The 25,853-nt window shown below is 47.0% G+C and overlaps 2 protein-coding genes across 4 annotated transcripts in view; one reads left to right on the top strand and one right to left on the bottom strand.

Annotated features, from left to right (window-relative positions):
• The window catches only part of FHOD3 (formin homology 2 domain containing 3), a 451,796-nt gene extending 443,298 nt beyond the window's left edge, over window positions 1–8,498 (top strand). For all 3 annotated transcript variants that reach the window (XM_040632587.1, XM_040632586.1, XM_040632585.1), the window contains one exon: window positions 7,900–8,498. In XM_040632587.1, coding sequence (XP_040488521.1) covers window positions 7,900–7,982 — 83 coding nt within the window. In that variant the 3' untranslated portion in view covers window positions 7,983–8,498. The remainder of the gene's footprint in view (window positions 1–7,899) is intronic.
• Window positions 8,499–18,870: 10,372 nt separating this feature from the next.
• Window positions 18,871–25,853, bottom strand: part of TPGS2 (tubulin polyglutamylase complex subunit 2) — a 74,188-nt gene continuing 67,205 nt past the window's right edge. The window contains 2 exon segments of the mRNA XM_008691336.2: window positions 18,871–19,916; window positions 21,131–21,291. Of these exon segments, the coding sequence (XP_008689558.2) occupies window positions 19,686–19,916; window positions 21,131–21,291 (392 nt within the window). The 3' untranslated portion in view covers window positions 18,871–19,685.

Raw genomic sequence — 25,853 nt, 5'->3', positions numbered from 1 at the left:
GCTGAGGTTCTCCGATCGGCTGGTGGATCAGATTGAGGGAGAACATTCTGGGAGCTTCTTGGTTTTTTCTTGTTTTGGTTTCTCTTTTCATCATATTGGGGCAGCTATATTGTCCCAGGGCTGTTTGTTCTCTTTGGTGTCCTGGTTGTTGGCCTTTTCTAGAAAATCCTGAAGCTGAATGGCATTTGAAATATCCTTACCAGTGTGATTCTGCCGGATGGGCCCTGGTGGCTTGTAAGGAGGAGAAGCTGCTCCCCCATGTTCTTTTCTCTTGGGCCTATCTTTGGAAGAAGGTCTCTGCCTAGCTCCCTGGCTGCATATGGCCACCAGCCCAGACTGTCGCAGAACAGAACAGGGTTTAGGGACTCAGTCTGTCTGTTCTCTTTTCCCCAGGGAGCCAGATCTTGTCACAGTAGTAAGAGGCTGGGTACCATTTTCGTGTTGAGTTTCCTTCTAAGGTGGGGGTCTGGGCCCTACCAGTGACATAACCATGAAGTTTGGGCACAGAGCTATATTTCTATAAAGATGTGATTACGTTAATGTGACTTACAAATAAACTGGCCAATTTCTTAGCTCATTAAGATCTTAAGGCTGGTCACCCTTGTAAGAACAGTTTCTCAGTGGAAAGAGCCAGAGTCTAGTTCCAGGGACTGCTGGGAAAGGAGCACAGAATCTTGATTTGATCTGACGCCCTGACCCCCAAACCCCACCCCCCACCATGACTGCCTCCTCATCATGTCCTAAAGCTTCAACATCCCCCTCAAAGGGCTTGTGACATACCTCACATTGATTTATGTAACTCACATCTTATTTTTACAGAACTTTCAGGGATGTAAACACGCTGTTAAGTAGAACTTCATGGAGAAAGAAAACCAACAGATCTGAAAAATTACTCAATTTGTTTTAGGGAAAACGGGAGATATGCCTCACAAAATATTAGATCTAGCCCTGGATCTGATCTGTACACAACTTCGTTCACTTGTCTCTCCTTCTCCAAAGTGGTAAATACCCAGGAATTTCCCATTAATCCCATCAAGAAAAACTTCCCTGTGTTTTGTTTAGTTTTTGCTTACTGTGAATCAATTTTATATTCTTTTATAGGGCAAGCTAACCATGGCAATAATGAAAACTAATGCTCTTGCAATATAGTAAAATAAGATATTAGTGGAAAGGACCAAAATTTCTCAAACTTTTGGCTTCTCCACAACAACCTCATTCCTATTTACTCAGCCCCTCATTATTCTTAGAGCTCATTACAGAGGGACTGACCTTCCTCTAAAGATGGCTGAGGGTGCCCACCCATGTGTCCAGGCCACAGGACAGGAGGACAAAAAGAAGTCCAAGAGAGGACCAAGAGTTTCTTCCTCTAGAGGGTCAGCGGAGGGCACGTGCCTCGTGGGAAGAGTGACACCATCCGTGTCTCCTCCAGGCTATGGGAGGGGGTGACCGGGACAGGATGGAGCTGATGGTGGCTCTCTGATTTCTCACGTCCTGCTTTAAGCCTCTGGTGATTTGAAGACCTTCTCTCTAGAAAAGTAAGAGCAGGAAGTGAGGAAGGCATGGGCAGTCTTTGCTCGGGGTTGGGAGGGTCTTGGAGGTGGGGGTGGACAGATGCAGGAAAGAGCCTTGGAGGGATACGCAGGGGTGGAGGTGGGATGGGGGGCTTAACCAGGGTCTGGGAACTTGGAAGAGAAATCAGGCCCGAACAAGAGGAGGTGTTGTCAGAATGGCCAACAGATCCCACATCACCCAGGCCCTGAAGGCGGGTCCAACATCAGGGTGTACAGGCCTCCCACCCAAGCCCGTAGGCCGGGCCAGAGGTCAGGACTCTGATGTAGCTAGAAGCCCAGCTAGAAGTTTCGGGTCAAAGAGGCAGATGCAGGAAGAGTTTGGAAATATTTTACTGTGCTGGATGGCTCTCTGGTTTCGTGTTCAGATGATCCCCCCCCCCAAACTGGGAACTAGCACACTGAAAGAGGAGAGGCTGGCTTACCTGTCTCCCCCTCAAGTCTGGGTGCCGGGCACCCATTTGGCTCAGTGTTGGGGGTTCAAGAGGAGGGAGGATCAGTGAAAAGAGGAGCCCAGGAGTCTGTCCTGCCTGTGAGAGCTGCTCTGAAAGGAAAGCCGGAGAGGGATCCTGTAAGGGGGCTGTGGAAAGAGCCGAGGACCTTCCCGACACAAAGTGAGTGTATCTCATTGCTGTTGCTGCCCAGTTCAAATGGAATCCTGTTCCATGTGCGGAATGTACACATTCATACAACAGAGGAGGGGTCGGGGTCCCTCTTCACTCACTCGGCCCCACTGAGCCTCAGTCTGCTGCCGTCCAGTGAGGCCAGCGGTGCCCCCTCCCAGGTGGTTGTGAGCATTGAGTGAGGTGCCTCAGACGGGTTCCCACTGTCCTCCGTCCCGGGCTGTGTCTCACTGCTGCCCCCACAGGACCCCAGCCCGGGGGGAGTATGAAGCTGAAGCCACACCTACCCAGCCGTCACTCTGCTACCGGCACCCACCTGATTTGGCCCCCGGGGATGAGACCAGACCCAGCTTCACCTCTCCTCGTACCGCAGGGCGCTGGCTGAGTGGGCTTAGAGCTGTGCACCCAAGGCTGGGTTGTCAGCATGGTGCTTGTCTGGTTCTGCCTACATCTCTGATGGAGAACTGCCAGGCCGGACATCATCTGGAAAGGGGGGGCAGTTTTGTCCTGCCCAGGAAATAATGTTGACAACCCAGGAGTCTGTGACTCTTGAAGCCCCCTTCCTTCTTGTCTGCGGAATGCCCCAAGTTCACATAGGCTCTCCCAGAAACAGTGGAGAGAACTTATTTCATGTCTTCCTTCCCTCACCCATAGCACAACTCCTATGGGGCAGTCTGCTCTTGCTTCGGAAGTGCTTTCTGGTCAAGGCCTGCCTAGGAGCGACAGGGATTACTGTGGGGTCCTGGATGCGAATGTAGCCACGGGCTAGGCAGAGGTAGGTCTGCCGAGCCAAGACCATGGCCAGACCACTGGCTCTAGAAAGCACCTGCTACCGTAAGTATCTCCAAGAGCTGTCTCCTCGTGGGTGAGCTTACTCCTGGGTTAGGCAGCACTCGGAGACTTCAGCTCTGCTGTCATGAAGGCCATTGCTTTCCTGAGGGCCCGCCCTTCCCTGGGTCTCAGTCAGGTGGCAGTGATTTAAGTCGGGACCCCAAGCCTCGCTGGCCGTCGGGATCTCCTGGGGAAGGTTAAAATGCAGTGCGTGGACCTCTCGTTGAGACTCGAGTTCAGTGCATCTGGGCTGAGTCTAAAGTTGAATTTAAATCAACCAGGTTTGGGAACCTTTACTTTTCGTTAGTGTTCTGAATTTTGTTGTTGTTGTTTATTTTTTATTTTGAAAGAGTTTTAGACTTAAGTTGCAAAAAGAGTACACTTGCCTTGTGTCCCTCACCCAGCGCCCCCTAATGCTAGCACCTTGCACACCCTAGGACAACACTGAAACTAAGAAATGAACCTTGGTGCAATACCATTAGCTGAACTAGAGGCTTGATTCAGGTTTCACCGATATTTCCATGAATGTCCTCTTTCTGTTCCACTGCCCTCCCTGGGCTGTTCCGCTGCATTGAGACGGCATGTCTCCTCTGATGTGTGGAGGACATTTTAAGAGCTTGACACTTTTGAAAAGTACTGGTCAGTTATTTTGTAGAATGCCTGTCAATTTGGGAAACCTCTGCTTCTAGTGGACAGATACTTGAGGAAAAACAAGATGGAGGGTGGAAACAACAAAAAGAACTCAGATGGTTAGATAATCAACATGGACAGAACAAAGTGAACCAACCCACAGACAGTCTAATATGGAATCAGTAATCGTGATAGAGCTAAAAAGAGTTCCTTATATTTAAGTCTAAGAGGCATGACTGAACCTGGCGCTTTTGCTCCAGTCAGTGGACGGGTCCCTCAGGGAACGAGGTGTGGATAAACAGCAGCAATCTTGTTACTTCCCAGCCACCAGAGACATGCATTTAAGACCTCTTGTAGTTCTGGTATTAGTCCCCGCAGTCCTGGACACACTACTCTCTGTATACTTGGTAGAAAATCTTTAGTAGAATCTTAGGGATTACGAAAAAGCTCACTTATTTCCAAATTGTTTGGCATTATGTGCAAAGGAGAAAAAACCCTCTCAGTGATCTAAAGGTGAAAGGGTGCAAATAGACCTCTGTCGTATGGAAGTACAACTCGGCGGGTGTCCCATGGGTATGAAAGCCGGTCTGAATGTGTCCTGCCATTTCCAGGGCGGACGGGGTCTCACACGTCCTGCCTTCAGTCCCTCTGTGGACCACTTCCTGTGTGCCCTCAGGCCAGGGACTTGATCTCTCTGTGCTGTCCGCTCACTTGCTGGAGAAATGACAGCACTCTTCTCCTAGGGTTTCCATAGAGAATAGATGGAATCATCCAGGTTAACCCTCAGGAAAGGCAGGCTGCCATCACTGTTGTTCTCAGATTCAGCTCATTTTTAGCAAAGAGCCACCTGAGAGCTCTTTGTGGGATCAAATATTGTTCCGTTCTGGGGGCGGGGAGAGAAAAAGAACTTAGTTTTTCCCGGGGTCCCCAGACGCGCCTGTGCTGCGTGTTGACAGCGGAGGCTGGCCTGTGTCTGATCCGCTGCTGTCACTGCCGCCTCGTGAGAGCTGTCACCAGTGCCTGGGGCAGAGAGCGGAGGCTGGTGCCAGCACTGCGACCCGTGCCGTCTGCGGAAGAGCCGCGGGCACCCGGGTATGAACATACGCACGGGCTGGTGTCTGTTAAGCGGCTGCAGGGAGGGGAGGCAGGTGCGTGCGACAGGCTGGGGAGCCGCTCCGGGGCAGCCGGAGCGTTCAGGCGGGAAGCAGGAGTGGAGAGCGGCCCAGACGTTCTCTATCAGACATACGCCGCCCCCCGCCCCCCCGCAGGACTGGCGAAATCCCCTACTTGATGACTTGTTTCTATTATACAGGCTCCCTATCCTGCCAGCCCTCTTCTTCTTATGTCCCAGTCCTTTTTTGCTTTCCAGAGACTGAGAGCCAACACCCTCTCCAGCCGGGGTCTGCTGCCCTGAGCTGTCTCCTCATACCGTGTCCCTGTCAGTCCCCTGCCTCCCTGATTGCAACACTTGGCTCAGGGTAGAGGCGCAAGTAACATTGGCTGAGTGAGTGAGTGAATGAATGAACAAACGAAAGAACTGAGGAGCAGGCAGATGGATGAATGGCTACCCCAAGAGGCCCTCTCTATGTGTAATTTGAACAGGAGCACAAAACCGATTTCAACTGCTCATCTTCATTCCACACGTCTTTTCAAGTGGTAGTGTGACTTTTTAGCAAAGGAAGGGTTCAGATTCTTAAGGTCTTTGGGGGGGTTACTATATGACTTTGTATATGTATATGTACGTTACTATATACATCACCTACTGATGATGGGCTGGTTGTATTTAATATGAGAGAATTTATCTCAAGTGTCACGAAGGCCCACGGAAAGTCGGATTCCATTAATGGGGTAGGTTTTCCTATGAATTCTTTTTTAGGGACACACCTGGTGAGCAAAGAGACCTGGCCTATGCTGGCTTTTTCCCCCACAGCACGGAACACCTGAGCCCAGGCAGAAGGGGCAAGGGAGGACCCCAAGGGGTGTGGCCCCTCAAAACAAAGAGTAGGCTACGAGGCTCAGCCAAAGCAATGCCATTAAGCATTGTTCTCTTCTCTGCACCTGTTCCAGAGAGGCCGGCCCAATGCCCATATCCGTGAGATGACTGCACACCCTACAAGGTGCCAGGGTCCTTATTTACCATATTTACATGAACTGAACTGAACACCACAGTTACAGGACTAAAGCAAATGCAAGCACAGAGGTTAAGGAAGCATCTTGAAAAGCCCTCCTGTGAAATGCCCATCAGTTTGTGAAGGCTTCTGTAGTCACCTGGCCAAGCACGTGTACCTAAAGGCTCAGGGATTACAGTTCGCAGACTCATGTCCCTGCCGCCTTCTGTGCCTAATGAAATTCGAGATGGCCTGCTCATGCAGCATGGACTTCTTCAAGCCGAATTTTGTATCTTAGAAGTCTTGGCAGTCCTTGTCAAGAATGAGAAACATTTTATCTTATTTTCTGCCATTAAAATTATCTTTCTTTAACAAACACTTGAAGGAGTGTTTAAAGAACATAAAAGGTTATTACAAACTAGTATTTTTATTGCTGCCCCATAGAACAAATTCCATTACTCATTTAAATGCAATCTGCCTCCAGCCGAGGCTCTGGAGCCAAACATTTTGTCTGGACAAGTTAGACAGTCTGGAGCCCAGGGGCCAAGGGTGGGGGGAGGGTGAGCCAGTGCAAGAGCAGCTGCAGACGGATGGCTGGGGAGCCCAGAGCTACGGTCGTGTGTGGAGGCATGATTTGAGGGTAACCCTCAGCACAGAGCTTTGTGTCTCTGTTTGTGTCAAATCCACACTTGACATCTGTGAGTCTTCTAGCAGTGTTTTGATTCTATAAGTCCCAAGCACACAATAGGTTCTCCATAAAGTATTTGTTGATTGACCAATTGATGGGTTAGGTTTTGGCCCCTGTTCAAAGCGCTGATTCCCGGGAGAGAAGAAACCATTTATTCATAGATATTTAGACCCTGTACGTTTTACCAGGTCTCTTCAGATCCTTTGCCCACAGGCTGAGTGGGCTTAGAGGAGGACAGGAAGGCATGGAATATGTGGTGTTGCTTGTAGACACGTGAGCTGAGATCCTGGCGTCTGTATCATCTGAGGCCTCCCCGTGAGGGGGCGAATACAGGCCCTGTGGCCACAGGGGGTGCGGGGAATTGGGTGTGGCACAGGAAGATGGGAAGACACTGGGGTGAGCTTTACTTTCTCCACATTCTGATCAAGGGCCTGCCCTGCTCAACTCAGGTCCGCTGTCCGATTTAGGGTTTAGGGTGGAAGGTATATCCATAGCACATCTCTTCTGAAAATAGAGCAAATACCCCAAACTCCCTATGACCTTTTGTAGAAAGTAGGCCAAATACAACTTAGAAATTAAGGGACATGTAATTAGGCAACCTTTCAAATGAAAGGACTTGTCTTGGAAGGGACAGCTGCCTCCTCATTCACCCTTATCCAGCCTTTATTTTGATGTCAGAATTGATCAACACTAAACAATGGGAAAGCCCATAATGCCAAGCTAACCACGAGCCAATTCTTAGTCACATATGATCATTCGTCCACCTGCCAGTCGTAAGCCCCAGAGGAGAGTGTCACAGGTCCTTCTTGAGCCTTGCGTGTTTCACAGAAAACATCTACTGAATCCGGGCAGAAGTTTGGCAGTTTGCTCCCTGGCAGCCGGTCCATAAGGAGTCAACAGTTATTGCCTCCAGAGCCCCTTTGATGAGTGGAGACTAAGAGCCACAACGCTGTTAGAGATTCGTCCTGACTGCCGCCCCTTGCCCAGTTCTGTTAACACCTTGCTCTGCAGGACCAGGTCCCCCAGATCATTGCTCATCCTACAGATTTATGGGGTCATCTTACCTAGTTTGCAGTCGTTGGAACTGTAAGGACTGTTCCAGCTCTGATCCACTCCTTATGCTGGCCAGACGCTGAGCTCTCCACATGCCGTCTGTACTTCACTGTTGCACCCGTTTCTCAGAAACCTTACGAGGGTGGGCCTCCTTTCTACCCTCTTACAAGCTCAGTCCCTCCACTTGGCTCTTCAGGTCAGCCTCTTGCAGCCCTCGAATTGTCCTGCCCTGGCAGGTAGATGGCCAGGCATTCATCAGGAGCAGGGTGGGGCTGAGCATCTGTGAGCCCAGTGACTACCCTGGGGGGTCTTGGGGGGGGGGCGATGAATGACCACGTGCTGGCTGTTAACACCTCCCTGTCTTCTCATCCCTACGTGATCTGCGGGTGCTGCTGCAGTGCGAAGGACCCTCAAGAGCGGCCTGACTCCGGAAGAAGCCAGAGCCCTGGGCCTGGTTGGCACCGCAGAGTTGCAGCTGTGACACCAGTGGGAACCCTGAGAAGTGTGCCCAAGAGTGCAAATTCCTGCTGGACAGAGTCCCTCCAGCTGGGGGTGAAGAGACTCAACACTAACATCCGAAGGTTCTGAAGGGGAGTGTCCACGTCTAGGTGTCTGCGTGGGCCGCGCTGGGCACTGATGGGGCTCTCTCGGCGTCTCCTTCACACACTTCGTCATTGTGTCAGCTGTGTTTCTCGTGTTTCCTTGACACCTGGTTTAGTAGTTCCAAAGTGTGACACCTTTTCTGTGCAAGGAGCAGCCGTTTTACGGAGCGGATCACTTCGGTCACAGTTACTGAGGGCACGTGAGGCGGGCTGATTAGGTTCACAGACTGGGTCTCTCCGCGACACCAAAATATCCAGATGGAAACTCCAAAATTGTACACAAAAAGAAAGCACAGATTGTTTACCAGTTGTGGATTTTAGATGTACTAAATGTTTATACAAATTCATAAATGTACACCATGTTTCAAATACTAAATAAATAGAGTTTAATGCCATGGCTGGAAACTTCTTCTCTTGGGCGTAAGGCCTTAAACAGCTCCAAAGGCTCACCTTCTGAATTGGGGAAACCTTTTCTCAGGTTCGTCAGAAGGACTCTGGCTTGGAATGGCCTCCAGGCCCTTTGGCTTTCTTGTTGTTGTTTATTCTTTTGTGTTAATAGAGTGGGAAGTGCCCGCCAATGTGCCTTTTGTAACTCCTATTAATTAGGCATCAGTGTTTTTTGCAGGACCTGTTAGCATGACCTCATACAGATCACCTTATCCATGTATTTTGTTTTGCTCCATTGTAATGCTGATGCAAAAATTAGAGAAGCATTTAAAAACTGAATTATTGTGCAACTCTCTTACTTCTTATGTAAAAATTCATTTTCTCAAAAAATTGACTAAGTTCCCAAAACAAAATGGAAATTTAAAATTTTGTCTACAGAGAACCTCAGAGTGACAAATGTAGTCCTTGGCACTTGAGTACCGGTCATCAGAAGTTAAGGTGTCCAGTGGGGAAGGCACTGCCAGGGGCCACACCGGGGTGGCTGGTGCCCGGGTGGTGGCCGAGCCTCCACAGGAACCCCTCAGCCCAGTGGTGCCCGGTTCCCGGGGTGGAACCTCTGTCTCTGGCAAGAGGGAGAGGTGAACCACTGCACAGGTAGATGGTCAAGCCATTAACTCCATGTTTGCGTCACTTTTCAAACCTCTGTATGCCTGAATCTGGGTGCATGTGATTTACAGACAAGATGTAGTCGTGCTGTCTGAAGAGCAGAAGATCAGAGGCTCTCCCCGCAGGCCTCCGTGACTGTGTCCTCTGCTTCTGCATCCCCACTCTCCTGAGAGCCTGGAAGCTCTTTCCAGCAGGTAGTGGTCAGATAATACGTGATGAAAGTGAGCACCCCAGGAAAGCCCGGAATCTGCCAAGAGGAGGTCTGTGTATTACAGACAATTGAGTTTAATCACTGTATTGGAAAAGATACATAGGTTATTAATGCTTATTTTCTTATGGTTCTAAATAACATGTAATATTGTGATATGATGTGGCTGTTTGTCAGAGCGTTTGTTATGTCCGCAGCGAATACGGACAGAGAGCACCTATATCGTGGGGGTTGGGACGTGCAGACACAAGATGCATTTTTGTTGCACCATTTAGCGAACAGATGCTTCGATGTCCTTCTAGGGGCCCCTAGCGCTCTGCTGGGAGTTACTGCTTTGGAATAAAAGGTCACGTTCAAAAGGAAGCGACTGAATAAATCTGAAGTTAATTTTATTTTAGGTATTAAAAAATTCTCAGAGGAAGCAAGCAAGGTCAACTAATGTCTTGGTTACAGCAAGGTACGGAGAGTCTTTTTATTGGGAACTTGGTTTGGTAGTTCTTAGCGAAATTAAAGGATTATTCCTGCTGCTCATTTCTTCCCTCCTTGTTGCCACTTACTCTGGCTTCCTCTATTAGTGTTGTTCGTTTGTTTGTTTTAAATTCAGGAGGTTAAGCTTCTCTGGAAGACCTGTGAGAAGCATTGAACAAAATAGTACCTTCCCCTCGGGAGATGCTTCAGGACCGGCAACGGTTGTCACCATAGGTATTCTCCTGCCTCTTTCTGAAGTTAGTTTGGAATTACAGAACTGCCAGCAAAGAAGGCAAGCTCTTCTGTTACAGAGGCCTGGGTTTAGGTTTCTTTGGAATCTTAAGGTTTTTTTCGATTTAAAGATAACTTAGGGCTTTGGGGATGGAAGGGAGGATGCACAGGGCCCAGGAGGGCTGAAGACCCTGTTTTGTTTTCTCCCAAGCCCATCATCAAATACAGTGAAGGATCAGAGTCAGGAGACCTGGTTTCTGAGCTCCTAACCTGCGGGTGGCTGCCTCATTGTCCACCGCCCCCAAATCTACCCTTTCTGTGCTCATGGCCCTGAGATAGTATATCACCAGATACCACAGGAGGCTAAGTCATGACCACCCAAAGAGAGCAGGTCCCAATCACAGGAACCTGAACATGTGATAAAGAAGGGTCTTTGCAGGGGTCCCTGGGGGGCTCGGTCGGTTAAGCTTCTGCCTTTGGCTCAGGTCATGATCCCAGGGTCCTGGGACCGAGCCCCACCTCAGGCTCCTTGCTCAGCAGGGAGCCTGGTACTCCCTCTGCTTCTGCCTGCTGCTCCCCCTGCTTGTGCGCTCCCTCTCTGTGACAAATAGATAAAATCTTAAAAAAAAAAAAAGGGGTCTTTGCAAATGTGAATAAAGTAAGGAAAGGACCCAGACATGGAAAGATAATCCTGGATTATCTAGGTGTGCCCTAAATCTAATCATAAATGTCCTTTTAAGAGAGAGAGGTGGAGGGAGGTTTTATATGCACAAAAGAGAAGGTCTTAAGACAGGCAGAGATTGGACCGAGCCTCTGGAGAGAGCATGGCCCTGCTGGCACTTTGGTTTTGGCCCAGTAAAACTAATGTTGAACTTCTGGCCTTTGGAGCTGTAAGAGAATAAATCCCTATTGTTTTAAGCCACCAAGTGTGTGGTAATTTGTTATGGCGGCTCTAGAAAATTAATAACGACCATCAGTCACAAATGTGCAGCAAGGGCCTATTATAGAGGTGACCCTGTGCCAGGAGCTGGGGACTCAGCTGGGAAGAGGAGAGTCATGGTCCCTCCCCTTAGGGCCATGAGAGGTAGTCATCAACTACAATGAAAACTTAGCTTAATCTGCAGCTATTTATACAGTTTGCCAGAGACGTGAGTAAAAATAAAAATACCTGATTGCCTAGGAGAAGGGATGACATTTTGCAATTGCTGTTGAGGTTCATATTAAAATGCCCCCTCAATTTTTGTCACAAAAGGCAGCTTATTTGGTAGAAAAATTCTGTTGCTAGGCAATTCGTGGGCCATGGCCTTTCTGCATGATTTTTAAGAGAGCTGAAGTATTGATGGCATCTCCGTGCGGACACTTGTTATGTGTTGTTTTATGTAATCCTTATGGCCATTCTGCATTTTCATTTTATGTACGAAGAAAGTAAGGATGAGATAGTGAATGCTTTGCCCCAGGGGCAAAAGACAGGAAGTGATGTGTTCTGGCCTCTCACAGGAGGCCTGGTTTTGTTCTTCTAGAAACCGGAAGAAAGCCTGTTAATCAACAGTCAACCCCGCTTCAACGTGTTCTCTTCTCGGCATGTGGCACGGCCTGACCCGGGGCTGGGCCTGGCGGGCGGAGAGCCAGTCAGCCCCGCACTGACCAAGCCAAACTCCGGAAGCCTGGCGGTGTACCGGGTGGCCACACCATCTAAACTCCTGCTGATAAAGGGCTCTTATCACGCACAAATCTTACATCAACGATGAGTTGGCAGTCCACTCACCTGGACACCCACCCAGCCATCTCCGTGTACATGTAGCACAGGTAGGGAAGGTTCAGAAGCATCTTTTGTGACTTGGCGATGGCACGATTCCTACTCTGATTGGTGAAAGGATATGGGAGAGTTTATTCAGATTGCTGATACTCAACTAAGGGAGGGCCAAGCCGTTTATATTCCCTTAAGGAGCACTGGTTAGTTATCGCATTTAAAGAGTATTTTTTTTTAAAGATTTTATTTATTTATTTGACAGAGACAGCGAGAGAGGGAACACAAGCGGGGGAGTGGGAGAGGAAGAAGCAGGCTCATAGCAGAGGAGCCTGATGTGGGGCTCGATTCCAGAACGCCAGGATCACGCCCTGAGCCGAAGGCAGACGCCCAACGCCTGCGCCCCCCAGGAGCCCCTTAAAGAGAGTATTTAAGATGACCCACCTGAAGAAGTACGGATTTATGCTTTTGTAGTTCAGACACCATTTCAGTTGTTGACTTAGTGGAGATTGTCCCTAATTACTGGATGAGCAACAATGATTTGCTTCCAGAACATTTTGTGATTTAGAAGTAGAGTATTACATGTTCAGGAAAATTAAATCAGCTGTATACTTAGAACGGCTGAGAATGAGAAACAGCACGTCCTGACCATCACTGGGGAATGACCGTGACACCCAGCTCCTCAGGATTATGGAGGGTCAGTGTGTGCTGGGCCCTCTGCTTGTCCAGGGCGGGACACTGCGGGTTCCTTGCTTGTGGCTGGTGGGCCTGGAAAAGGTTTGCATGGACCAGTTGCCACGTCTGCAGAGACTCAGGCACACTCACCTCATCTCCCATCGGAGGGGCTAGACAGCTGGTGTCTATTTAATACATTTTCCTCTATTCATTTTGATATAATCTAGGAGTTATCTGATTTAGGTGGAAAATGGGAAGAGATGGGTTTTGGTCAAATGGAAAAGATACTCCATAGAGGACCTGCACAGCCTGTTAGATACCCAACATTAAATCAGCCACAAGGTAAGTGGGGCGCCTTTTGTTACTGTGTCAGCAGTGGGCCTGCCTGTCCTAGGACAGGTTACTGCAGTACTTGGGACTATTCGGTGGACCCAGCTAAGTGGGGGCCTTGTCTCTTGCACTTCCAGAAAATAAAGTAGGAAGCTCAAATTCCTTCTGAATTCCTGCCCCTTAATAGCCTTCACCTTAGAAATGTGTGAAACCCGCACTGCTCTCTGGAAGGGGGTCCCGGGGATGGACAGCAGATGCTTCTGGGCAGGGAAGTGGGCTAGGAAATGGAGACAAGTCACCCTGTCCTACAAATACTTGAATTGTATACCCAGTGGAATAATTATACTTTTGTAAACCTCGACTTTCAAGTAAGAATAAAAAATGTGGTACCTATACAGGAAGAGCTGGGTGCTAAGGGAAGCTTTTGTAGCTGCTTTATCCAGTCTCTGAAAAAAAAATGTCCTAGATGATATACTGATTTAAACAAGGTCATCTTTACTAGAACTCACTATACAGCAGCTGGCGGTAGACCTGGCTACAGGATTAGAGCAATTCAGTCAACAGCAGAGCCCTTCTTGTTTAAGAAGATTAAGGCATACGATTGGAAATAAGAGAATAGAATTGATTCCCACCTCAACCCAACCTTAAAAATGCAGTATCAATGGAAGGAAATGGTTCTAATCCAGCATCCACTCTCAGCAGGTGATAAAAAAAATAATTTGTATTTCTTTGGAAGAAAAACTGTCCTGAAATTGTAAAGGTTGTGGAAATTGACAACTTCCTAAATCAACATATGTATATAGAAGTTTACCCTTGGGTTAAACTTTTTAAGGTTGTATTTATGAAAAGAATTATATAAGGCAAATTTTTGAATTTGTCTTGTGATTGAATTCTTCCTGTTTTTAATGGATAATATTGAAGGTGATTTCCCACTTTTTTAAAATGGTCTAAAACATGATTTGTAGAGATAGTAATTAAGGCCACAGCAGTCCATTTTAGAATCAAATTTTTAAAGGAAAAAAGTTTTTCTTATTAAATTTGCTTAGTAAACCTATATTCTGGAATCCTCATACTCTGTTCCAGAACCCGCGTGTCACCATGGTCTAGAGCCACCTGTGGGAGATGCCCCGGGAACCTCCACACACGTAAATGCACCTTCGAGAGCAATCTACCTTCATCTCTCCCCCAAGACAGGTGTTGTCTTATTTACAAATCAAGTTTGAAAGTGGATGGTTGGGAACGAGAGCCATGGCAAAGGTAAGTGGGTTTTCCAGAGGTTTAATCTTGCCCTTCGTAGTTGGTCCTTTATTTGCAGCTTTTGCTTGAAGGATGAGGTCTCTCCTGTAGTAGGACTTGCACTATTCTGAGGGCTGTTTGTGTCCCTGCTCTGGTTGGTCTCCAGGATATTCTTTGCCGATCTTTATGCTGTGAAAAAAGATAACCGATCTCCAGAAGAATGGTATCTACGTTGAGAAACGTTCCTTCTTATTTCTGAGCTCGGAGGGCGCTCTCCAAGTCAGGCCCGCGTGTTCCTGGAAGGGCAGAGGGGATGAGCAGCTCAGAGATGCGGAAACTTGCTCTTTTGTTTCTGTCCACTTTCCATGCTGGACACTGCAGAGGCCAAGAGGCTGAGCTGCCTCGCGGCCCTTGACTGTCACACGGGGCAAAGCCCAGAACCCGCACAGCCCACTGTGCCTTTCCAAGGTGCAGTGACATGCTGACTCATCCCTGGCTTTCCCTGTGAGCCAGGAGTTAAAAAAAGAATATATGAAGTAGGAAAGGGTGCATGTCTTAGAAAAAGAGTGTCTTCGGTAATTTGTTGAGTACAGTATGAGTATAAAAGGGCTTTGCAGCAGAGTTATTCTGAGAATTGTAAGGTGAAGACAAGTCCTGTGTGGTTCTAAGGGCTGCCCTGTGGAACTTTCTGTGGTGATAGAGATGTTTTATATATGCACCATCCTGTATGATAGCCTCTGGTATATGTGGTTACTGAACACTTGACATGCAGCTGGAGAGACTGAGAGAGAATTTTAAATTTTAGGTTTAGATGGCTACATGTGGTTGGTCGCTGGCATACTGGATAGCACAGGTACGAGAAAATACACCTGTGCATATACTTTGTTACTGTTTTATTCATTTTACGTAAGAGGGTTTTTTGGGGTAAAATTTGTGTATAAGACTGCTTTGGATTACGTTTACTCCAAGAACTTAAAACCGTGTCTACAAAACTATGTCCACTTCCTGCCCATGCTGTGTTCTGAGCCGTGGGAATTCTTGTCCTCAAAGCAGAGGGCCGTATGATTGGTATTTGGTCAAATACGCACTCTCCTCGCCAACGCATCTGCCTATATGTGCTGTCTCCCCCGAGTCCCTGTCGGGACGGTGCGAACGACCCTGTGCTGTCCGCCGTGGCCGAGCACACCTCTGACAAGAGCCAAGTCCACTTGGGTCCTATGGCGCTTGTTTTCACCATGTCGCCCTCTGGTTGGGCCTCACTATTGCAGTTCACCCTCACCATCCGGGAAGGCTGCTCACAACAGATTTTATCCGTGTGACTAGCTGGGTGGGTATCGAAGACAACCAGTTAGATGGTCTTTCGTTCCCTGTGCTACACGTACCAAGGGTGGGTGCTGGGCAAGGCCTGGGTGCTAGGTGCTGTAAAAAACGTAAGCATGGGTTATCAGGAAGATTACATTTCTGAACCCATAAATCAAGGCACCTTATCTGATCAGAGATTTTGAGCCACAGCCAGGGAGTGACAAGAGGCAGTCTGGGAGATATTGTTTGGATGCCAAAACATGGGAATATCAGCAACAGGTTTTGTGATGGCAGGGTCTTCAGACAGAGGTGGTCTGTGTGCTGAATGAAAGTGTCCTGCTTCTAAAATAAAGTAGCGGCTGCCTTTTCGCAATTTGCATAAACATTTAAATTAACTGCGCTTCACACTGTTTTTTTTTTTTTCTTAATTGCTTTGCTTGGTTGTCTGTTCCTACTTGTCTATCCTGGACTTAAGTATGAGGCAGCTCTTGATTTGGCACAAAATTGTGTGTTAACTGATTTGAAGTTTAATCCTTTAATGGTTCGTGGAGTCCACACCGGCAGCATGGCTTGCCAAAGTACAGTTGCTGTCTCAACAACCACTGAAGACAGGAAACAGGCAAGATGACCGAAGGTTCCTTGAGTGGTACCAGCATGTGGCACTCCGCCCCAGAGGGGGCTCTCCTGGTGCACTAGGCTCCAGGGAGAGCTCGGAGGTGGAGTAGACTGGAGCGGGACCTCGGGAGGCAGAGCAGGGACATCTGGCCAGCGCTGGCAGGCAGGAAACCATACTGGTGTTTTGGAAGGAAAGTGAGAGGATCGGAAGGCAGAGCCAGAGGCCCATACAGAAGGTGAACGGCTAGAAACAAAGGTGGGAGTCACGTTAGGAAGAAGGGAAAAAGAAGGGACTATTCTGATTTCTCAGCTATTAGCCGATTTAATCTTCACAACAGCTACATAATGGAGGCTGTGTACTAACCAGGGCACGCGCAGCTAGAAAAGCAATCCGGTCTGCGCTAGCTTAAACCAAAGAAGAGAATTCATCACAAGACCCCAAGGGTTAAAGTGTAGTCCCTTTAATTGGTACCCCCTACTGTCCCGTGACCCGCATTCAGGGGGCCAGATTCTACACAAATGCGGCTACTTAGGCGTGCTCTGTGTCTGAGCAGGTAACTGCGCTGAACAGAAAACAGAATACATGCTGCAATCCTTCGAGCAACTGTTAAACGTAATGCAAAGAACTGTAACTTAAAAACCAACAGATAAGTTAAAATGGGATTATTTAAAAAATTAAAATTGGAAGGGCAAAGACCAGATAAATAGTTATGCTTGGTCATAAGAATTGCTGAAACGGGGTGATGCATGCATGGGTCATTATTCTACCTATCTTTGTAAATATTTAAAAGTCTCCATAAAAAAAGGTTTAAAACATACATGTGTTCCCACAGGGTCCCTTGGTCCTTCTGTTCTAATCATTGTACATGCTTTTGTAGATGAAAAACAGATTTTGAGATCTTCTCCATGTCGTGAAAGCACAACCACTTAGACCCGTTCAGTAGAAAGCTGATTCAGGAAGCATTATTGTCACAATGGCAGTTGATTAAGAGTCCTTGCAATTTTGATGTCGTGGGTCTGGAGTGGGATCTGAGTGTCTGATTTTCTACACACAAGTCCAGTGACACTGATGCATGTTCAGGTTTGGGGAGGCACAGCTTCAAGGGATAGAATCTATGGATTTTGCGCAAGTCGCCCCGCCAGTCCTGTCCTTGGCTTGGGTGCTTCCCTGTCATAGGACTCAAGCAGCATGACGAAGTGGCATTTATGCACAATCTTAACTACATCAAGGCCTCGTGAGGCATTCTGCTGTTTATTCTCATTTTGTGATTCCAGCATCGTTATCTTTTCCTTGGGCAGCTGATTTACAGGAGAGCCTCTTGCCATTTAAATTGCTTTAGTTTCGAGACAAACCTCGCGGGCGGGTCTTCTCCCCACGGAGCTCACTCCGCTCACGGGTTGTCTGGTCTTTCCCCAGGGGAGCTCCCTCCTCCCTTCACCAGGGCGGCTTCACAGGCACGGGACCAGAGTGGGCGCAGAGGGCCCCACACTCAGTGGGCCTCTCGCGTGGTCGAGTGCTCTCCTGTCACTGTCTGAAGTTCTTAATTTAGTCTTCGAACTTGTGTTTTGTACGTGAAGTCTGAGGAGACAAAGGCACATACACAGCAGCGGAGGCGAGCCGTGCGGCGTGTCCACTGTTCCCCAAACCCCACTCAGGGTCTTTTGATGCCTGCGCGCACAGAATCGCAGCAGACCCACGATATGGGGGTTCAGAGACTCAAAGTAGAAGCAAGTTATTCCTACAACTGAGTGGGAGCACTGAGAGCTCCAGGAGGCCGTGCTTTCCGTGTGAACCAGACTTGATTTGAATGCAAAAAAGAAGGTAATGGCATTCTAAGAAGTGTGAATGACCCTGGAACCTGGTCATATCCTTTTTCTACTCATGTTACTTTAAAATTTTTATTGTACTCATGTCATTTTCCTTCGTTAGCCATCCATGTCTGCCGAAAATGATTACTTAGGGCAGCTCCTAGTTTTTCTTTTAGTCCTTCCTTACTCATCAGTAAGCTGAAAGAGTATTGGTAGAATGTGTACGTATCAAGAAGTGAAATAATAGTTGAGTGCGGTTTTTTGCAGCGTTTCCAGTGTTCTAGTGAGGACACAATACAACATGTATACATTCATAAGCTATTAAGTACAAACTCTAATTTTGGTGAGTCTGCATGAGCTCACTGGTCTTCTAGTTGCATTTCAAACTGGAATTGTGTACTATAAAGATGAATAAAATTAATGCTAATAATTTAGAATTTAAATTTTTCATTACTTAGGACAGCATTAAGTAGCAAGTAAAAACCCACCATAACAAGATGTGAGAGAGACCATGGAAGAAGGGGAGAACATTTTAGTACTTTTAATGGTACTATTTTCCTAATTTTTGGATGTGAGGCCCCACATCTTCATTTGGCACTGGGTCCTGCACCTCAGGGAGCCAGCCCGGCTCTTCACTGCTCTCCTTTCCTCTTGGAGCCCCCTTCCTTCTCTAGTCTATAGCCTTTTGAGGTGTCCCGCTGATGCGAAGGGCACCATTGCTCTCCTGGTTCCTCTGCTGCTGCGCCTGGGAAAACCAGAACAGGGCCAGGATTGACTTCAAAGTAACTCGGGATTCACTGGCATGGAGGCTGGCGTGCCGCAGTAGAGGGGACATGCCTGCTCGACCCCCTTCTACCTGACTTGTCTGGGAGCAGCAATCACTTATCTGGTGCTGCTCGTTCTCCATTTCATTTGATCAGTTCTGGCAGAAAAATACTTCTAACAGACAAACTTCAGCTATTACCCTTCACCGCCTGGGCCCTCTTTGTCCCTTTCTGCCACTCCATGAATTGCTGAAAGCTAGGAGTAGGCAGGACAGGTGGAAAGCTCTTGTTGACAGTGGTTTCATAAAAACTCTCTATGACGAGTCCTGTAAAACAATGCTTGGGAGTTTATTTTTTGTTTGTAAATGGTTCAAGTAGAGAATTGTCTCCTCTTAAAAAAAAAAAAAAAAACTAGATAATTTTGGCAATGTATAAACATCACACTGCAAAACCGGAAACAACAAACTTTATAGGAAACTGAGAAAGGACCAGAGTGAGAATTACGAAAAATAAAAAGAATTTCCATGGAACATTATGACCCATCAAAATAAGGTATCCACATTCTCTAACAAAAATGAGCTGCTCTGAGTAAGGGCAGCACGAAAATATTCTAATGCAGTACTGCCCAACGGAACTTTCTGTGATGAGGGAAATGTTCCATTATTTCTGTTGTCGAATAGAGAAGCTACTAGCCACAGGAATACTCACAATGTGGCTAATGCAATTGAGGAACTGAATTTTTAATTTAAACAGCCACCTGTGGCTAGTGATTACCAATTGGACAGCACGGGTCTAATGCCACATGGGATAAAATCAGTGGTTTCTTTGGGGGATTTCTCTAATCACTGCTGAGGGGTGTAGAGGGTTGGGGGCGGAAAGAGAGGAAAGCTCTTAACAGCTCTATTTAACTATTTAAACAAGTTCGGAAACTCTCCACAGCTTTCAGAGTCAAGAGATGAAGAAAGGACTCTAGGGGAGACCTGAGTATGCCCTTGAACTCCTGGCTAATGCCAGCGGGAGTAAAAGGCCTAGGATTTGGCTCACTCAGATGGGAAGAGGCCTATGGTGCCATTCACAGAATCTGAGGCTTGGGCCATCTGTGCGTGGAAATCATTGCTGTGGGGCTGGCGGGGAGGTAGGGTGCTCATTTCCGGACAGGGTTCCCCGGGCTAGAAGAGGATTTAGAGGTGGACGGAGGACCTGGGGGCCCTTTCTGGCCACCTGCAGGCTGGGCTGGCCCTTTCTTTTTGGGGATTAAGGTCTTGTTTTTGCTCTTGAACACTCTGCTGGGATCCAGCTTGTTCACGAAGGAGTTGGTCTCTTCTGCAAGTAGGTCTGTGTTGTAGGTGATGGGTTTATACATGTTGAACCACTGCTGTAAGGGAGAATGGGGAGAGGTCACAATTCGAAGGAGAAAGGCGATTGTTTATGCTCTTTAGTGGGGACCCAGAGGTAGAGAGGTGGGGAGACGAGGCAAAGAGATGAACGTTTTTATGAAAAACTGCCTCAAAAATCTGTTAGCACTTCCTTTAGGTGAAAGTGATGGCACGTACATTGCTTTATTCAGTCTCGTAACCTTCAAAATAAATTCAGCACAAGGACTAAGAATGCGAGTAAACTTCCTTCCTTCTGATCTAGTGAGCCCTGAGCATGGGGATGTAGGTCCCAGATCATCACTGTCCTTCTCACTGCTGTCCTCACACCAGCCACAGCCCGTCAGGTGGACAGGGCAGCACCTTCCCCACACTACAGAGGCCGGTGGCAGGCCTCGGCTGAGGGAAGCGGCCTGTGCTGGTGCGCTCTTCCTCTCCTGGGCAAACGTCACGATGTTGACTGGCTGGATGTTAGGTGACGTGTGTGCAAAGTGAGGCCCACCAGATGAATACATGGAGCTGAGTCGCTAATTCACTGCCACCAGCCAAAGTCCTTCCAGGCACACCTGGTCTCAAACTAGGCGGTATGAGCAGTACCAGGCAACTCTGTTTGAAATGTTGCCCAGATCTGTAATATAAACAAGGCGCTACCATACACGGAATATTCTGTATCACTAAAAAGGACAGTTCTGTAATGTACTGATAGGGAATGAACCCCAAGATGGAGTGTTAAGTGAAAAGATGGTGCACAACGATGTGAGAGTATAGTGCACCTGTGATTTAGAATAAAGGAACCAAAAATCACATGCATGTATGCTTTCTATGCAGTAAAGTACCTTGAGAAAAGCACAAGAAAAACGGAAACAGCGGCTGCCTCTGGGGGAGGCTGGGAGGCTGGAGAGCCTGGGAATAAGACTGACTTTCCACGCTTCCTGTGTGCACGTACTGCCCTTCTAAAACAACACTCAGACCCAAGCCCCCAATAAAATTTGATTAGAAGGAAAACTCCCAGGTGATTCTGAGGATCAGCCAAGTTGGGGAACCCTTAGTTCAGTGCTAAGTGAGGCTACCCACCTGCACTGGCACCATGTGCCTTGCTTAATGAAAATGCAGGTCTTCTGAATCAGACGGGAAAGCTACGAATCTGCAATTTAAGCATTTCCCCAGAGGTCCTGACACAGTCCGCTGTTCGAGATGGCACGTGGCTCTCCCTTACCTTGGCCTGCGGGCTAATGCCGTAGCTGGTGAAGGCATACTGCCACTGCGGCAGGCCCAGGTGCGTGATGAGCAGGCGGTAGTAGGCGGTGAAGGTATCTGTGAGAAAATGCCAGTATAACGCTCTGTCCAGGAACCAGATCTCGGTGTCTTGCGCCAACGCTGAAATAGCAGACGAAAGAAATGAACGGATGGCAGAACACTTTTCTCCTTTTATCTGTAAAGTCGATACAATCTCATGATTTAAAAAAACAATTCCAATAGTGGAAGGATGTAAAATACAAGTAAGAGTTCCCTTTTACCCCTTCCGAACTCCCAGGCCCACTCTCCCGTGGCCGCTGTTAGGGGTTTTATTGGTGGTCTTGTACAAATCCCGGATCAGTCAGCCGACTGACCTGTGTGCTGGGTGTTGGCCATCTGTGCATTCAGGCTGACCATTCAGCAGCCCCCTGCCCCAGTGGGGACAGACTGGGGTCTCAACTTTCCTGATGGAGACACACTCTGAAAAGCTGTCTTTCTTTTCTTTCTTTCCTTCCTTTTTCTCTTTTCTCTCTTCTTCACTCTTCTCTCTTCTTCTCTATCTTTCTTGATTTTATTCATTTATTTGAGAGAGAAAGAGGCTGAGCAAGAGAGCACAAGCAGGGGGAGCAGCAGAGGGAGAAGACTCCCCACTGAGCAGGGAGCCTGATGTGGAGCTCGATCCCAGGACCCTGAGATCACGAACGGAGCCGATGGCAGCCGCTTAATGGTCTGAGCCACCCAGGCGCCCCAAGGCTCTGGTTTTCTGAAGAGGTGTCCGTCAGGAAGCTGAAGGGCTGTAAGCAGCCACTGTGGGGGAGCGCAGACCAGTTCCTGTCCTGGGTCAGGCGGGAGGTCTGGGCTTAACTGGCCCAGGCCGGCCACAGCAGCAACAGCCTCGCACTCACTTCTCACCTTCTGTTCTTCGTCCTGCGGGCCTCTAGTTCATCTCCTAATGGCTAGAACGGCTTCCCCACCCTCCATCTCTTCCTCTTCCAACACTGCCTGTGCAAACATCCATTTCCCTCTCAATTCGGCCGTTCCTTTACTGAACCTAGACTTCCACTGCCATGTCCAAACTCCTTCCAAGCTGTGCATGAAGGGGAGCAGCTGGCCTTCTGACTTCGTCTCCTCATCCACAAGATGAACCAGGTAGCCCCATGATTTGAAACCGTCATTCCTTCCAAATCACATGCACTTTTCCACGGCATAGCTTTACCCCGTCTCTTTGCCTGGATGCTCCCCTTACCCCACAACCCCTCCCCAGCCCAAGATGTGGATGAAAGGCTACTTTGCAAAGTCGGTCCCTCATTTCTCTAGGGGTAAGATCCTGGCATCCATATCTTCTCACCCCGACAGGCTGAGAGCTACTTGAAGAGGGCTGGGTCTTGGCCACAGTCCCCAGGGCAGGGCCTGAACTGCTGCTGGGGGGCCAGGTGATAGCTGCTGCTCCAGGGGCCAGAGCCTTCTCCTGGTTTTTTGTGGTTTTTTTTTTTTTAATTTAATTTTATTATGTTATGTTAGTCACCATACAGTATTTCATTAGTTTTTGATGAGTGTTCCATGATTCATTGGTTGCGTATAACACCCAGTGCTCCATGCAATACATGCCCCTCCTTAATACCCATCAACGGGCTAACCCATCCCCCCACCTCTCTCCCCTCTGAAACCCTCAGTTTGTTTCCCAGAGTCCATAGTCTCTCATGGTTCGTCTCCCCCTCTGATTCCCCCCTTCATATTTCCTTTCCTTCTCCTAATATCCTCTGTGCTATTCCTTATGTTCCACATACGAGTGAAACCGTATGATAACTGTCTTTCTCTACTTATTTCACTTAGCATAATCTCCTCCAGTCCCATCCATGTTGATGCAATGGTGGGTATTCATTCTTTCTGATGGCTGAGTAATATTCCATTGTACGTATGGACCACATCTTTATCCACTCGTCTGTTGAAGGGCCTCTCGGCTCCTTCCACAGTTTGGCTATTGTGGACATTGCTGCTATGAACATTGGGGTGCATGTGCCCCTTCTTTTCACTACATCTGTATCTTTGGGGTAAATAACCAGTAGTGCAATTGCTGGGTCAGAGGGTAGCTCTATTTTTAACTTTTTGAGGAACCTCCACACTGTTTTCCAAGTGGCTGTACCAACTTGCATTCCCACCAACAGTGTAAGAGGGTTCCCCTTTCTCCACATCCTCTCCAACATTTGTTGTTTCTTGCCTTGTCAATTTTTGCCATTCTAACTGGTATAAGGTGGTATCTCAATGTGGTTTTGATTTGAATTTCCCTGATGGCTAATGACGTTGAACACTTTTTCATGTGTCTATTAGCCATTCATAGGTCGTCGTTGGAGGAGTGTCTGCTCATGTCTTCTGTCCATTTTTTGACTTGATTATTTGTTTTTTGGGTATTGAGTTTGAGAAGTTCTTTATAGATCTTGATACCAGCCCTTTATCTGTAGTGTCATTTGCAAATATCTTCTCCCATTCTGTGGGTTGCCTCTTTGACTGTTTCCTTTGCTGTGCAGAAGCTTTTTATCTTGATGAAGTCTCAGAAGTCCATTTTTGCTTTTGTTTTCCTTGCCTTTGGAGATGTGTCTTGAAAGAAATTACTGTGGCTGATGTCGAAGAAGTTACTGCCTATGTTCTCCTCTAGGATTTTGATGGATTCCGGTCTCACATTTAGGTTTTTCATCCATTTTGAGTTTATGATTGTGTAGAGTGTAAGGGAATGGTCCAGTTTCGTTCTTCTGTATATAGCTGTCCAATTTTCCCAGCACCACTTATTGAGGAGACTGTCTTTTTTCCATTGGATATTTTTTCCTGTTTTGTCGAGGATTAGTTGACCATAGAGGTGGGGGTCCATTTCTGGGCTCTCTATTCTGTTCCATTGATCTATGTGTCTGTTTTTGTGCCAGTACCATGCTGTCTTGGTGATCACGGCTTTGTAATATAGCTTGAAGTCAGGCAACGTGATGCCCCCAGCTTTGTTTTTCTTTTTCATCATTCCCTTGGCGATTTGGGGTCTTTTCTGGTTCCATACAAATTTTAGGATTGTTTGTTCCAGCACTTTGAAAATGCCATTGGTTTTTTGATCAGGATGGCGTTGAAAGTATAGATTGCTCTGTGCAGCAAAGACATTTTAGCAATGTTTATTCTTCTGATCCATGAGCGTGGAATGTTTTTCCATCTTTTTGCGTCTTCCTCAATTTCTTTCATAAATGTTCTGTAGTTTCTAGAGTATAGATCCTTTATCTCTTTGGTTAGGTTTATTCCCAGGTATCTTATGGTTTTTGGTGCTATTGTAAATGGAATCGATTCCTTAATTTCTCTTTCTACAGTTACACTGTTAGTGTATAAGAAAGCAACTGATTTCTGTGCATTGGTTTTGTATCCTGACACATTACTGAATTGCTGTATGAGTTCTAGTAATTTGGGGGTGGAGTCTTTTGGGTTTTCCATATAAAGTATCAAGTCATCTGCGAAGAGAGAGTGTTTGACTTCTTCTTTGCCAGTATGGATACCTTTTATTTCTTTTTGTTGTCTAATTGCTGTTGCTAGGACTTCTAGTACTATGTTGAATAACGGTGGTGATAGTGGGCATCCTTGTCGTGTCCTCATCTTAAGGGAAAGGCTCTCAGCTTTTCCCCATTGAGAATGATACTCACTGTAGGCTTTTCATAGATGGTTTTTATGAAACTGAAGAATGTTCCCTCTATTCCTACACTCTGAAGAGTTTTAATCAGGAAAGGATGCTATATTTTGTCAAATGCTTTTTCTGCATCAATTGAGAGTATCATATGGTTCTTTTCTTTTATTAATGTGTTCTACTACATTGATTGATTTGTGAATATTGAACCACCCTTGCATCCCAGTGCAAATCCCACCTGGTCGTGATGGATTATCCTTTTAATGTACTGTTGGATCCTATTAGCTAGGATCTTGTTGAGAATATTGGCGTCCATATTCATCAGGGTTATTGGTCTGTAATTCTCCTTTTTGATGGGGTCTTTGCCTGGTTTTGGGATCAAGGTAATGCTGGCTTCACAGAATGAGTTTGGAAGTTTTCCTTCTGTTTCTATTTTTTGAAACGGCTTTAGGAGAATAGGTATTATTTCTTCTTTGAATGTTTGGTAGAATTCCCTGGGGAATGCATCAGGCTGGACTTTTATTTTTTGGGAGGTTTTTGATCACTGCTTCAATTTCATTACTAGTTTGGTCTATTCAGATTGTCAGTTTCTTCCTGTTTCGGTCTTGGTAGTTTATAGATTTCCAGGAAGGCATCCATTTTTTCCAGGTTGCTTAATTTATTGGCATATAGTTGTTGATAATAATTTCTAATAATTGTTTCTATTTCCTTGGTGTTAGTCATGATCTCTCCCCTTTCATTCATAATTTTATTAATTTGGATCCTTTCTCTTTTCTTTTGGATAAGTCTGGCCAGTGGTTTATCAATCTTATTAATTCTTTCAAGGAACCAGCTTCTAATTTCGTTGATCTGCTCTACTGTATTTCTAATTTCTAATTCATTGATCTCTACTCTAATCACAATAATTTCTCTTCTCCTGTGTGGCTTAGGGTATACTTGTTGTTCTTTTTCCAGTTCTTTAAGGTGTAAAGTTAATTTATGTATTTGGGATTTTTCTATTTTTTTTTGAGTGAGGCTTGGATGGCTATGTTTTTCCCCCCTTAGGACTGCCTTTGCA

The sequence above is a fragment of the Ursus maritimus genome, unplaced genomic scaffold (genome assembly GCF_017311325.1).
Source record: "Ursus maritimus isolate PB19 unplaced genomic scaffold, ASM1731132v1 scaffold_18, whole genome shotgun sequence".
NCBI lineage: Eukaryota > Metazoa > Chordata > Mammalia > Carnivora > Ursidae > Ursus > Ursus maritimus.
Note: the sequence above shows the minus strand (reverse complement) of the source record. Positions and strands in the feature narration are given on the sequence as shown.